This window comes from Sapajus apella, unplaced genomic scaffold (assembly GCF_009761245.1).
Source record: "Sapajus apella isolate SASKATOON/1434 unplaced genomic scaffold, GSC_monkey_1.0 scaffold98, whole genome shotgun sequence".
Classification (NCBI taxonomy): Eukaryota; Metazoa; Chordata; class Mammalia; order Primates; family Cebidae; genus Sapajus; species Sapajus apella.
The window spans coordinates 2,950,923-2,964,184 of NW_022437038.1; the positions used below are offsets into that span (position 1 = coordinate 2,950,923).

Here is a 13,262-nt window from a genome sequence, read left to right on the forward strand (position 1 = left end):
TGTAAAGTCAAGTCAAAATATTTTTGAAATATTGTCTTTGGTAATATATTTTTGCCATGCTAACTATTAATTTATTTGTATCTGCTTCTATATATACTTAGTATCCTTGTATACTCTGTTTTTTCTGAGGAGACTCCGTGTAGTTTGCACTATGAACACTCTTCTACTTATTGCAGTCTTCAAAAATAATAAATTTAAATTACATCTTTTCAGTTAAATGATTAGCCAGTTACCTTAGATTTGAGCAGCATTTTCCAAAAATGCTATTTAGAAATAATTTATGGAATACCTGGCACTTAGCATTTTGTTGATTCCCTTTTAGATTAAAATTACCAGAAAATAAGTTCCTTTTTATAATAGGGAATATGAAAATCAGAAGATAAGAAAAGTATAACTCATTTTTTAGTGTCAATATATTTAATCAAATAATTTACTTGAAAACAAGCCCTTACATATGCTTTATTTTGAAATGTGCATTAGTATTAGTGTTACAGTGCCTTCTAGTTGATCTTAATTCACTTCCATTATCTTTTTTTTCATACCTGGTAAGTTTATTCATCTTAATTACATATTTTAATACTTTACATATTTTGTACAAATAATCCTATTAAGACGATGGCAAGAGTATAAATTAATGTAATAATTTAAGTTATCACTGTTCCCTGTTTAATATTAAGGTACTTGTATTAGAAGTGTTTATAACCCTGTCGAATTGAGGCCAAGTATACTGTGAGGACAACTGGACATGAAAGATACATTTTGTGATTTTTTCAAAGGGCTCTGTCTGCCCGCTTTTGCAATTTGGGTTTTTCAGAGGGAGTTTAATATTTCTTCATATTATTTTAAAAAGTATAACCTACTTGGTCATCACGTCTTTGTTAGAATTATTTTGAACATTATATACTATGTTGTTAATTGTGTTGTTTCTAATTAAAGTCATAATCATTATACTTGTAGAAATATTTACATTTCTTATTTTATCATTATGTGTGTATGCCTTTAGTGAATGCATCATCTTCATGAATTATTTTATTAATTTATTTAAGGTGGATGTTTTTAAAAACAAAATTTGCTTTCTGATTGCAGGTGGCCTGCATGCAGTTTATAAATGCCCTTGTCACCTCTCCTTATGAGCTTGATTTTCGAATACATTTAAGGAATGAATTCCTCCGTTCAGGACTAAAAACAATGTTACCGGTAAGTTGAATGTATACATTTATTACGCTGATGAATTTTAATTTTTTTTCACTTCAACAAAAGCATTTGAAGCTAGTAAATAAATGTGCTTTGCTATTTTGTTTTGTAAAGCATTAGACATTTTGTAAGCTTTTTTGTATTCCAGTAACAGCATTCTCTTACATACAAATGATGATTCAGAATTCAGCTAATAATGTGCCCAGAAGTGATGTGTTTTTGTTTTTTGTTGTTTTCTTAAGTCAAAAGGGAACTTCTTTTCTTTGAAGTTTGAATATTGAAAACATGAGACTTGTTTTTGCAGTTTCAATTTTCATTTAACATTTTCTGCTTTCATCTTTGATAACTTAGATTGATTTAATTGGTATTCAGCATAAGTGTGCATAGAGCTTTGATTAGTATATGCTAGACACATTACTTAAGATTGTTACTCTCGTTACAAGGCTGTAGGAACTTTTCAAATCAAAAACTATTTTATTTCTTAAATTGAATGTGAATATTTGCTCTAATCATGATAGTGCTAAAAACATTTTTGGAATGGCTTTATATGCTGAATCTTAACTAAATAAGCACATTTATTTTTATAAATACAAATACAACTACTCTGGTTTTATATTTTATTAAGTATATTAACTGAGGAGTGACTTTATTGAAGACTATGGCATTGTTCAAGACAAGTAAAATTATGCTAGTGTCTTTAAGCTACTCAGAATATACCTATGAGACAAGAAGTAAAAGTAAGGAAATGGGGAAAAAGCACTGAGGAGAGATTTTAAAAAAACAAGAATAAATGTCAGTGAGTGTGTGTGTGTGTGTGTGCACGTGTGTGTGTGTATGACCTAGTTTGCCAGAAATACCCAAATTGAGGACATTTCCTGGTGAGAAACCAGTATGCAGTATAAATTTGTAATGTGTGGTGGGATACTTTTAACTGAAAGTAGTTGAAACTCATCGTAATAAGTTGTGTGATTGGACCTGTTAAACCCATTGTAATAAGATGTATGATTGGGTCTACCTGGTTTTGGAAATTTCTCTGTCAATCCTATTTGAAGTGGTTCTTTCATTCTTGACACTAAAAACCAAGGAATTGGATGTGAATCAAAGCAACATTTTAAGTGACCCATTTAGAGATTCAGTGTGCAGTTAGCTTAGGCACATTTACCAAATATAGTTTGTGTGACATATGATTATTCTTGTTTTTTTTTTTCCACTAATTATATTTTCATCCAAAGTCTGTAGCCTTAGGTCGCTAAAGATAATCTTATAGTCTTGATTGTAGTTTGCTTTTGAATTGCCTTCTTGTTGGTTTCCGTGCTTGTTCTTACTGGGCTGGTTCTCTGTTTATAGGAATAGCTTTGAAGACTTGCTGGCTGCAAGGGCTCTGTGGCATCCTCTGCTCAATTACTAATATGCCATGTTTTCTGCCATAGCTGTTGCTCTTACTTTTCTCTCTTTCATTTCCCTCTATTTATAATTGAACATTCACTTTCTGCTTTATACTACTGAATGGCTAGTCAAGAGCACTGTGACTCTCATTTTAATTTATTTTAGTCCCTCATTTTTCAGAGAAGGTATGATATTGTAGCTCGTGTCCTTAAACTTTTGCACTTTTGTCTGGGCATATTAATCACTGTTGGGCTCAGTGGTCTCATGTTATTCATTTGGTTACACATATAGCTAAGATTATGTGCCAGTGTTTCTAAGCTACACTTTTCCGTTGGCCCTATGGCCCTATATAAAACTTTTTGTGGCATCATGCACTTCTTAATTTATATATTCTTTTTTTAAATTAAAAATAATTTTTAATTATGGATACATAATGTACATATTTTTGTGGCAAAATTTATATTTTCATACAAGAACATGATGTGTAATGATCAAAGGGTAAAGGATATCTATCACTTCAAGCATTTATCATTTCTTTGTGTTGGGAATATTCTAATCCTACTCTTATAGTTATTTTGAAATAAAAATAATCATGAGTTATAGTCACTATTGCACTACTGAGCACTAGATTTTTTTACTTCTATCAAACTGTATTTTTGTATTCATTAACCATACCCTATTTTCCCCCACAGCTACTACCTGTTCTAGCCTGTGGTACTCTTAATATATACTTCCAATTCGAATTTTCTTTAACTGTCACATCTCTTTGTTATGCCCTGCTTCTCAGATCTCAGTGATTCTCCAGCAAGATAAAAGTGGGAAGCAAAAGTTTTGGAATAGAACCTACAAGGATTCTCAATTTTTTTTTTCTCTCTAAGACAGTAGAGCTAAATATGATTAAATATGGCTCTGACTCTCAACTAAGAGGTTGGACATGTCCCCCTAAAGAGAAATTGTCAAAATCATAGTGTATTGAGGATAGGGCAGAGATGTTTGGTTGGGAAAAAAAAAAATTCTCCCCAGGTATTTCTTTCTTTTGTTTCCTTCCCTCCCTCCCTCCCTCCCTCCCTCCCTCCCTCCTTCCCTCCTTCCCTCCTTCCCTCCTTCCCTCCTTCCCTCCTTCCCTCCTTCCCTCCTTCCTTCCTTCCTTCCTTCCTTCCTTCCTTCCTTCCTTCCTTCCTTCCCTTTCTCTTCTCTTCTCTTCTCTTCTCTTCTCTTCTCTTCTCTTCTCTTCTCTTCTCTTCTCTTCTCTTCTCTTCTTTCTCTCTCTCTCTCTCTCTCTCTCTCTCTCTCTCTCTCTCTCTCTCTCTTTCTTTCTTTCTTTCTTTCTTTCCTTTTTTTGATATAGGCTCTTGCTCTGCCACTCAGGCTAGAGTGCAGTGGCACAATCACAGATCACTGCAGCCTCAGTCTGCTGGGCTCAAGCAATCCTTCCACTGCAGCCTCTCAAGTAGCTGGGACTACAGGTGTGCCACCATACCCAGCTATTCTTTTTATTTTTTATAGAGGCAGGGTTGCACCATGTTGGCCAGGCTGGTCTTGATCTCCTGGCCTCAAATGATCCACCCCAGCCTCCCAAAGTGCTGGGATTACAGGTGTGAGCCACCACACCTGGCCAGGCATTTCTCATATGCAAGAGTAGAATAAGAATTCAGGCAGATAGGCCTTGAGAAGTTTAGAGATAATTTCTTTGGAATCATAGATTTCACTACCGTTGTAGTTTATCACAATTTGGGAGGAGGACAGAGTGGTCATGGGTTAACATATACTATATACCTCACATGTCAATTAGTATCTAATTAACCTACTAGTTGACTATTTAAATTTAAACCACTGGAATTTATAGTAACATTACATATCCTTTATATATGCACTAAAGCTTAATAATGTGGTCATAGATGAGCCTTTAAAATCCTTACATTTTTCTCTATTCTTTTTTTTAATATACAATTCTAACAAGAATTCCCTAATATTCTAGAATATAGTATATTCAAAGCAACAAATTAGATGTGGTTAGGGCTAATATTAATTGTTGGAACATGGATAAAAAATTATATATATCTAGAACCATTATGTGTTGGGGAAAACTAGTTCTTAGTATTTCAATAATCCTTGAGATCAACATTATAGTAGAGTGAAACTTTTTTCTTAATAATTATCGGAATCTTCAAGACAATCTAATTATCTTAATTATATTCTGTAAAAGTTTATTTTCAAGATTCCTCCCATCCCTATGGTTAAATTTTGATGTTTGAAAAGAGTTTGTATTTCATTTATATGGAAATTTTATGTCTGATAAATTTGCTTTAGTAATGTAGAATAAATGAGTTGTTACAAATTCTCCAGTGAGTTTTAAAATAGTATTTTTTCTGTACTTAATTTACATTGATTTCTTGTGAAGTTTTCCCCATCTGCCTTTTATTTAGTTAAATAATTAAGAAAATATTAGTTAAATCAGATATTTGAAGAAAAAACATAATATGAAATGGTGTTTGTAGGCAGTGGGCATACTTTTATCTCTTTAAAAGTAAGTAAAACTCTTTCTTATTGTTTTGAAGACTCCATTTTGATTGTTTGACTGTTAATCAGTAGTGTACTGGCAATGGACTTTGATTTCCTTTGAAGTACACTATTTTCTAGAAAATTATATATTTCAGGGATTCTGCCAAAAATAGGTTTAAATCTATACAGCATGTCTTTTTAAAAAATAACAAGCATAATTAGAGTATTTCACATAACTAATAACAGTGTATTTCAGTAACTTTGTGATAGTTCACATTTTAATATATAAAACTTCAGTGACAGATTTGCATTTACTTTTATAGCATAGCCATCTTATTTCTACTATGTAAAAATATTTATTCAGTAAATGTTTACTTTATCATAAATTTATGAATATTTCGAGGCTTGAGATTTGGCTGAAAAGAAGTTTTATAAATGTAAACATGTGTATGTGTATATGAATATATATTTACAGTAAGTTCTCACTTAATGTCATTGATAGGATCTTGCAAACTGTTCCTGAAAGCACAACCATGTACAGCAGATCCTTGAATAATGTCCTTTCATTATAACATTGATGAGAAAAAGAAAACTGCTTTTGTTATACTTTTTTTGCTTCAAGTTGCAGTTTCCAAGAACTAGTGAGGACATTAAATGAGGACCAACTTTGACAGGCCTGGAGCATTATTAATAAAGAATATTTGTAAACTATTGCATTTATACATGTCTAAATTTTATATTGTGCTATATATGCTCATATACTATGTATATTGTATAAATAATGTCCGGACCTAATTAAGAACTAAACTTCACATTTAACCAGTTATTTTCACTGAAAATATTTTAATCATGCTGACTGATTTTCATGTTTTCTAACATTCTATGCTAATTAAATGGCAGTACTTAAATTTTTCTGACATAGTTGAAAGTGTTTAATTTTTATGATGATTTCTGAGAGAGAATATATGGTGATAAGAATGAGAAAAAAAATTATACTCTAAAATGAGTAAAAAGTTGTTTCTGCAATGTCCATTGTATTGGGTTTGTCTGGCTTATATAATTTTCTAAATAGAGTTCAGAAGTCACCTGATAATATGACCCAGCAATGTTAGATAAGTTTGCATTCTAATAAATTTCTTCATTCCATTTCAAACTGGAAAACTAGAGCTAAAGCAAGTTAGTTCTAAAAAGGAAACCAAATATAAATACATTTACTTGTTATGTTTTATATGAAATTATCTAGAAACAATAATTATTTTCATATGCTCTGCAGGTAAATTTTCAGTAAATTATTAGGTATGTGAATGTTAGAAAAAAGGCATCTAGAAATTGCTGAAATTTGTTTGGCTTCAGTAATAGTCATTACATCGCTATAATAATTCTATTGAATAAAGATAGGAACAAGAAATGTATCCCATTTTGTTTTATCGACCTAATTTGAAGTCCACCATGCTTGCATTTCCTTTTAGAGTTCAAGCTCAGCTCTGAACATCCTAGTCTCACTTTCGGTATCACCCTTGAACATCCACAGTTGTGATTATCGATTTGGGTTTTGAAAGCTGCAACTTAATGGACACATTTTAAAAGATATTCCAGGTGATATATATTGAGCCCAACAATCTCTAGTGTGGCATGCTTCTAAATTTTTTATACTATTATTATGAAAATTATCAGAGATTTGTAATGCATGTGCTTATAATGTATTACAAAAACATAACTTTTATTCCCAAGTTGGTATTTTGTGATTAGGCTAAGCAAAAATATAAGGTGGGGGAGGAGGTAGATGTGCAGCTTGATAAAAAGTCCTGATGCCTTTTTGCTTTAAAATCACAAAATATCATTTAAAATAAATGTGTTTATACATCTTTTCACGCCATACTTGGGACTGTTGTGCTTGAATATATCCTTGCATTTGTTCTTCATTAATACAATTGATCTGTATTTGCATTTTTTGCCAGAGGCATATGTGAATGTTCTGACTGCATGAGTTCTTTTGCAATCTTTGATTAGTGTGTTTAGTCGAAACGACAACATTTAATTTGGGTTGTTAGCAATTAGTGTTTTTCTGTTGTAGAACTGATCGTTAATTTTTTAATGTGAATAATCAAAATGTAGGGCATGGGAAAAAAATGAAGTGAATGCAATGAGGTCCTTTTATTTGGAAATAGAAAAATTTAGCTACATTTACTTTCAGAAAACCAAGTACCCTCGTCAATATTTGAAATTGCTTCTGTGTTTATAAATGAATAATTGTGTTCTGCCCTTTATTACCTAAATATGCTGTTGTCAAACTGTTATTCATGTGTTAAGTTTTATGTTTATATATTAGGATCTGAAAGAAAAAGAGAATGATGAACTTGATATTCAGTTGAAAGTTTTTGATGAAAACAAAGAAGATGACCTAACTGAATTATCACACCGTCTCAATGACATTCGAGCAGAAATGGAATATCCTTTGACAAAGCACAAAACAATTTTGTGTGCATTGTGAGAAAGGGATTTGTGGGCGATTTTGTGGACCATTATTAGAGTTCTTGTCTGCCAGGCCAATTTATACCCATTTATTTATATTAAAACCTCACTATGATGCTGTCCTTGAGATTCATGTTGAGGAATTGTCATGCTGTCCTGATGATTTACACAGAGTGTATTGGAATCTGCACAATGGCTCACAGTATTATAGGTATACTCTGCTCAGTGGTCTTGAATAAAGAAGAGCATAAGGCAATATATCTTACATGTAAGGATTTTTTTGGGAAACGGTCACTGCATTCATATGTGACTATAGGTAAAATACTTATTCAGTTTATTAAATCAAGCTTCAGTGACTTAGAGATACAGTGCAATTCAAATAAATGTCTTGTTCTGTATTCAAATATTTGTGTTTCTTAGCAATAACTAAAATGTTTAGATGCAATAGTATCTACCTATAACAAGGCTATGTGGTAGAAGCATCTGAGCATATAACCTTCCGATGGCAACAATTTTATATAAAGTGATTTTAGATCTAAGAGATGGTTGTCATAGCATTGCTGGCCATTTGTTTCTCACCTGTTATGTTTCTTAATGGATTGTGGTGAAGTTGGGAAACACATCAGAACCAAAGTGACCTTTGCATTGGACTTTTTCTCAGTGATATTTTCTTCCCTTTCCTACCCCTTGCCCCCACCCTCCAAAACTGGAAGTAATATTCTCCTCCTTGAAATACCCAAAGTACTTTCTTTGTTCTATTTTGTTTATGTACACTTTTGTGCTCCTGTGAGATTGAGGGCAGAAATGTTATGTTTAATCTTTTTTCCTTCAATGCATCTATGAAAGTCTTACACATAGGTATTGGATAAATGTGTATGCAATGAATAATGTTATTATAAGGAATAATTTCTAGTAATTTTTATATATCATTAGTGATACCAGTCTACTGTGGCTTCTATAATATTAAATGCTTTTCATATCAATTAATATCTTTACATAGATTTCTCTTATAATCAAACTTCACCATAAAGCTATTTTTGGATCCATTGTGTAGCCATTTAAGGACCTCATGAGACTTTAGCACAACACTCTTATGTGGGGTCTAAGAAGTAAGCCATCATGTGCTTAATTCTACTTTGGAGAAAATGTGGACATTTTAGGTTATTTTAGGATATTGAATTACATCTTATGTTTTATCTTTATTTTACCTTGGTTTTCCAGGTTCTCACTTTTATTACAAAAATGGATCCATTTTTGAAATCTGATTTCTAGTTTACTGAAAGCATCTAAATTTCTACCACTCTTTATATGTTGTCTCTACTTTTCATTTTTTATCAAATAGTGAAATACAAATGAATGAAAACAATAATAATTTCAGATTTAGTAAGTATTTCATCTGGATAAAATAAAACTGATTTTGTGATCTTTTAGCAGTTTACAGCATGCTCATTTGCCTTCTATCTTATGTGGCAGTGAAAATAGAGTAGCAGTGATTTGCATGAATAATATAGGTCCTCTATCACAACTACAGGGAGATCGAAAGGAAACCATGTTCACTGATGGCATGGCCATTTCAATGGTACCAGCTATAATCTGGAGTTCAAAATATGAATAACAGATCGTTTAAGATTTTGATAGTCAAATGGTCTTGGACATGCTCTTGAGGTATGTCTCTCTAATTAAAAGATCAAAATGATTCCATAGAATCATTACTTTATGCAGATGTTTAAATACTGGATCATAGAGTTGAAGGTTTAGAAATAGTAATGGAAGCAAGATTTTAAGTGGATGTTTTACAAAGTTAAACACCTTTGTTATCAATGAAACTTCCATCAAGAATCTTTAATTTTTTTCCTTTACTTTCTACTGATATGAATGAAGTGTATCATCTTCTATATAATATGCTGAAGGACACTGCTGCTGAAAATTACTTCTTATCCATTCTACAACATTTTTTGCTTATCAGAAATGATTATTATATCAGGTAAGAGGCAGTTATGAGAGTACTATATTTATAATTTGAATTGGATATTAAAGGAAAATGAACAATGTAGTGGGGCCTACAGAATATGTGCATATATATATACGCAGAGGGTATAAGAGTTTGACTCCTTTAGGTAACAGTTTTTAAAAGGTGTTCATTTTTAAAATTTGGCCAGAAGAGAGAGATGTACTTTTAAAAATGGGGTACTCCAGTGATAGGACTTTGGTAGCAATGAACCCAGCAGATTGCACCGCCCCTGCAATGGATTTTATTTGCTAGATAGTGATATCAAAGAAAAAGCACTGAAGATTCTGGGGTAGAACTTTGAAGGTTTTGTCTTGTGCATATTAAGTAAGCTTTTACTGTTATTTCTCTTATTACAGTATTTACTGATAAATGTGATCTTAACATCTAAGAAAATTATAGTGCTGATATTTCAATTTCATGTCTAGTAATGTCATCCTTCAAAATAAATGAGTATTATAACAACCGCTAAAGTTAAAAGTTTCAGAATCTAATTAATAGGGAATATATCTGAAAACCAGAAAGTTATGTAAAGGTTTCTGAGTGACTGAAATTATCCACAGCCTGGTGACCATGATATTATATTTAACTGTTCAAGAGACTCTTAGTTGTCCTTCATACTCTAATTTGCGTGAAATTCTGACAACCTAGGCTCTTTGATTTCTCAAAACCTGCTTGATTAAAGGGAAAAGGAAAGCTACCATGAGGCCAGCACAGCCTCAACAAAAATTACAGCTGTAAAGCAGCCCAGAGAATGATTATAGTTCAGACCGGTACAATAATTTGATGGGCATCGTGACATTACAGAGACATACAAAATGTTTAAAATATTAAATTTTGTGCTGTTTTTTAAGCAGTAAGGCTGGTAATACATTGAAATTATTGTATTTTAAATTAAGTTCTGACAAATGTAAACGGGGTACTCTGCCCATAGATACTCAGTTACCTGGGAAATGTCATTTATGTGAAAGTATGCATTTCTCAGCAACTATGAATAAATGAGAAGTTACCATCATATGGCATGTTTTTCATCCTAAGAACATCCATGTGAGGCAGAAGTGTGGCAAGCATTTTATTCCACATGGATGATTAACCTGGCCTGAAAGAGAACAGCTGTGTTTTCCTTATTTAACCATTGACTAGATTGAGGTTATAATCCAGTATTAACTCTCGACCTGATGATGACTTGAAAAAAAACCCAGATGTTTAATATATATTGCTATTTATTCTTATTCTTGGGACCAGACCCATTACTAAAGACATAGAAGAGCAATTAGAGTCTATTTGGCTTCATTTACACATCTTTAGTAGGTTGGCTGGTTATCAGCACACTATATTTAGGGAAGTTTATATCGTAATTTGTCTATAATAGTAATTCTTACTACTGATTTTTCTCTGTTGAATTTATTATCCCCTGACAAGTACTAAATCTTACTCAAATTTTAATGCAAAAGTGCTTTTGAAAAATTTTGCAGTATGTGAGTGGTCATTTTTAAAGCCAGAATTACCTTGATAGATTACAGAATTAGGATATGTTTTAAAACCTCTGACACTTTAAACAAATTGAAGCAATAGCCATGCATATTAAGTGTGTATGTTTTTATAAAATGGATCTTTTAAAATGTGTTGCATAAATAGATCCTTGGAATAGTTTTGTAACATAAGTGGCTCTGTCCAGTTTTGTAAGCTGTTATAGCTATCTTGACTAAAAGTGCTGTAATAAATTCAAAACATTGCTTGCCACCTAATGTGAAGAAACTCATCCCTTATTGAAATTGAGAACCTGTAGATGCCTAGAACCGTTTCTGTATCTATGAATGTAGGACTAATGGCTCATTTGTTTTTATTAACCTTAGAAACAATAGCATAAGTAAATAGAAAAAGTTGATAAGTATCTTTGAACAGAAGCATGAATCCCTGCAAACTAGATTATTAAGTCACTGGATGTTGTTGATTACATCACAGTGGTTTGGTGCTGTAACACCCAGACCATCCTTAAGCTTAGGCATACTTGTCCTAAGGGAGTGTAGTGGCTGCAGGATTTTTTTGAACAACTTCAGAAAAAGACCTAGTCCTTCTAATATGTTGAATCTCTTCTAAAGAAAATTGATTTGCATGCATAGAAAGGCATTCATGAATACTTTCTCTTTTTCAGGCCACAATATTACAAAATAATTGAAGAATGTGTTTCACAGATAGTGCTACATTGCAGTGGTATGGATCCAGACTTCAAGTACAGGCAAAGATTAGACATTGATTTCACTCATCTGATAGGTACGTAACATAATCCTCATTGTCCTCTGATTGTGTTTTATACCTTCTGTATTATAAGCACTTTTTAAGTGAAGAAGTTCAGTAAGAAGTTTCAGTTCTTACTGAACTTCTATTAGTATCCGGTAAATCTTTGTGTCTCTGGGTACTCAATTGCTATAATTGTTAATTATAATGATTTTGAGAGTTCTTCCTGTGAGATTAGAAATACTAACTTATTTGATAAGTTCCCACACTCCTGGAGGTAGTTTAAGCTTAGTGCTCCACAAAAACCCATCATATTATTATAGATGAATGCATTACTATTTTAAAAACATGACTCTGAAATATTTAATTCATTTTATACTGGTACCTTAGTGGTCTTGTAGAAATCATGTACACAATGGGGTCTCATTATGTTATTAGTGCTCAAATTTTAGAAAAGAAAAACAGACTCATTTCAATAACGTGAGACCTTCTAAGGCTAACAAATAGATCAACTTATATTTTCATAGACCTTAGAATTAGAAAGAATTTGAGGTGATCATATTCATCTCCTTAGATCACTAAGGAAATGACCTTATATCATCCAAGACTGGTAGTTAGCAGTACTTTTCAGGACAACCTCGGAAGGATGATCTTAACCTTCCCTTGTGAAATGTGCTGTGCTATCTAGCCTTTATGGCTAAGCAGTCTTATTTATACTTAATTGGAATTACTGTTGTTAAGGTTCAAGCATGAATTCATTTGTCTTATCTTTAAAGAAAACAACAGCTATTTAATGCCAATTATATGTTATTTTTCACTCCATAGCACAAGGCAGATAAACAGTAACATTCAAAAATGGATAACTTATTTATTATGTATTTTTTTTGTTTTAAATGTAATGCATATTTATTTCAGGCAATCTGGAAACTTACATAAGTGGTAAACTATCAATTACATTCATGATCACTCCCTTTTCAGCTTGGTACATTTCCTTATGTCTCTTTCTTTATGACCTGTCTATCTGTCTGTATCCTGGTTTTTCTTGGAGCATTATGAGAGTTTTTCCACATTAACTTTCAAAATATGACTTTTGATGTCTTTATGGTATTCCATTTTGTAAATACCATGGACATTGTAACCAGTCCTTTCTTTTTGTGCATTTATAATTGTTTTTAGATTTTCACAATTATAAATGAATGTGCTGTCAACATTCTTGTATATAAATGTTTGTCTTTTTCCCATTATTTCCTTAGGATTGATTTCTATAAGTGAGGGTATGAACTTTCAAAGGCCAAATGCTTTTCAGAAAGCTTGTGCCAATTTACCCAGAAGTGAATGTGAATGCTAGCCTCATTGCATATTTTTCAATGAGTTTGACAAGTTTATTTTGCATTTTGTTGAGGGTGTCATAAGTGACTATTTTCTTTTCTTTTTTTTTTTTTTTTTTTTTTTTTTTTTTTTT

At 32.1% G+C, this 13,262-nt stretch overlaps 1 protein-coding gene across 10 annotated transcripts in view; it reads left to right on the forward strand.

Moving 5' to 3' along the window:
- Positions 1-13,262, forward strand: part of DIAPH2 (diaphanous related formin 2) — a 916,386-nt gene that overhangs the window by 243,477 nt on the left and 659,647 nt on the right. For all 10 annotated transcript variants that reach the window (XM_032257749.1, XM_032257747.1, XM_032257748.1 and 7 more), the window contains 4 exons: positions 1,087-1,197; positions 7,412-7,530; positions 9,422-9,538; positions 11,718-11,836. In XM_032257749.1, the coding sequence (XP_032113640.1) occupies positions 1,087-1,197; positions 7,412-7,530; positions 9,422-9,538; positions 11,718-11,836 (466 nt within the window). The remainder of the gene's footprint in view (positions 1-1,086; positions 1,198-7,411; positions 7,531-9,421; positions 9,539-11,717; positions 11,837-13,262) is intronic.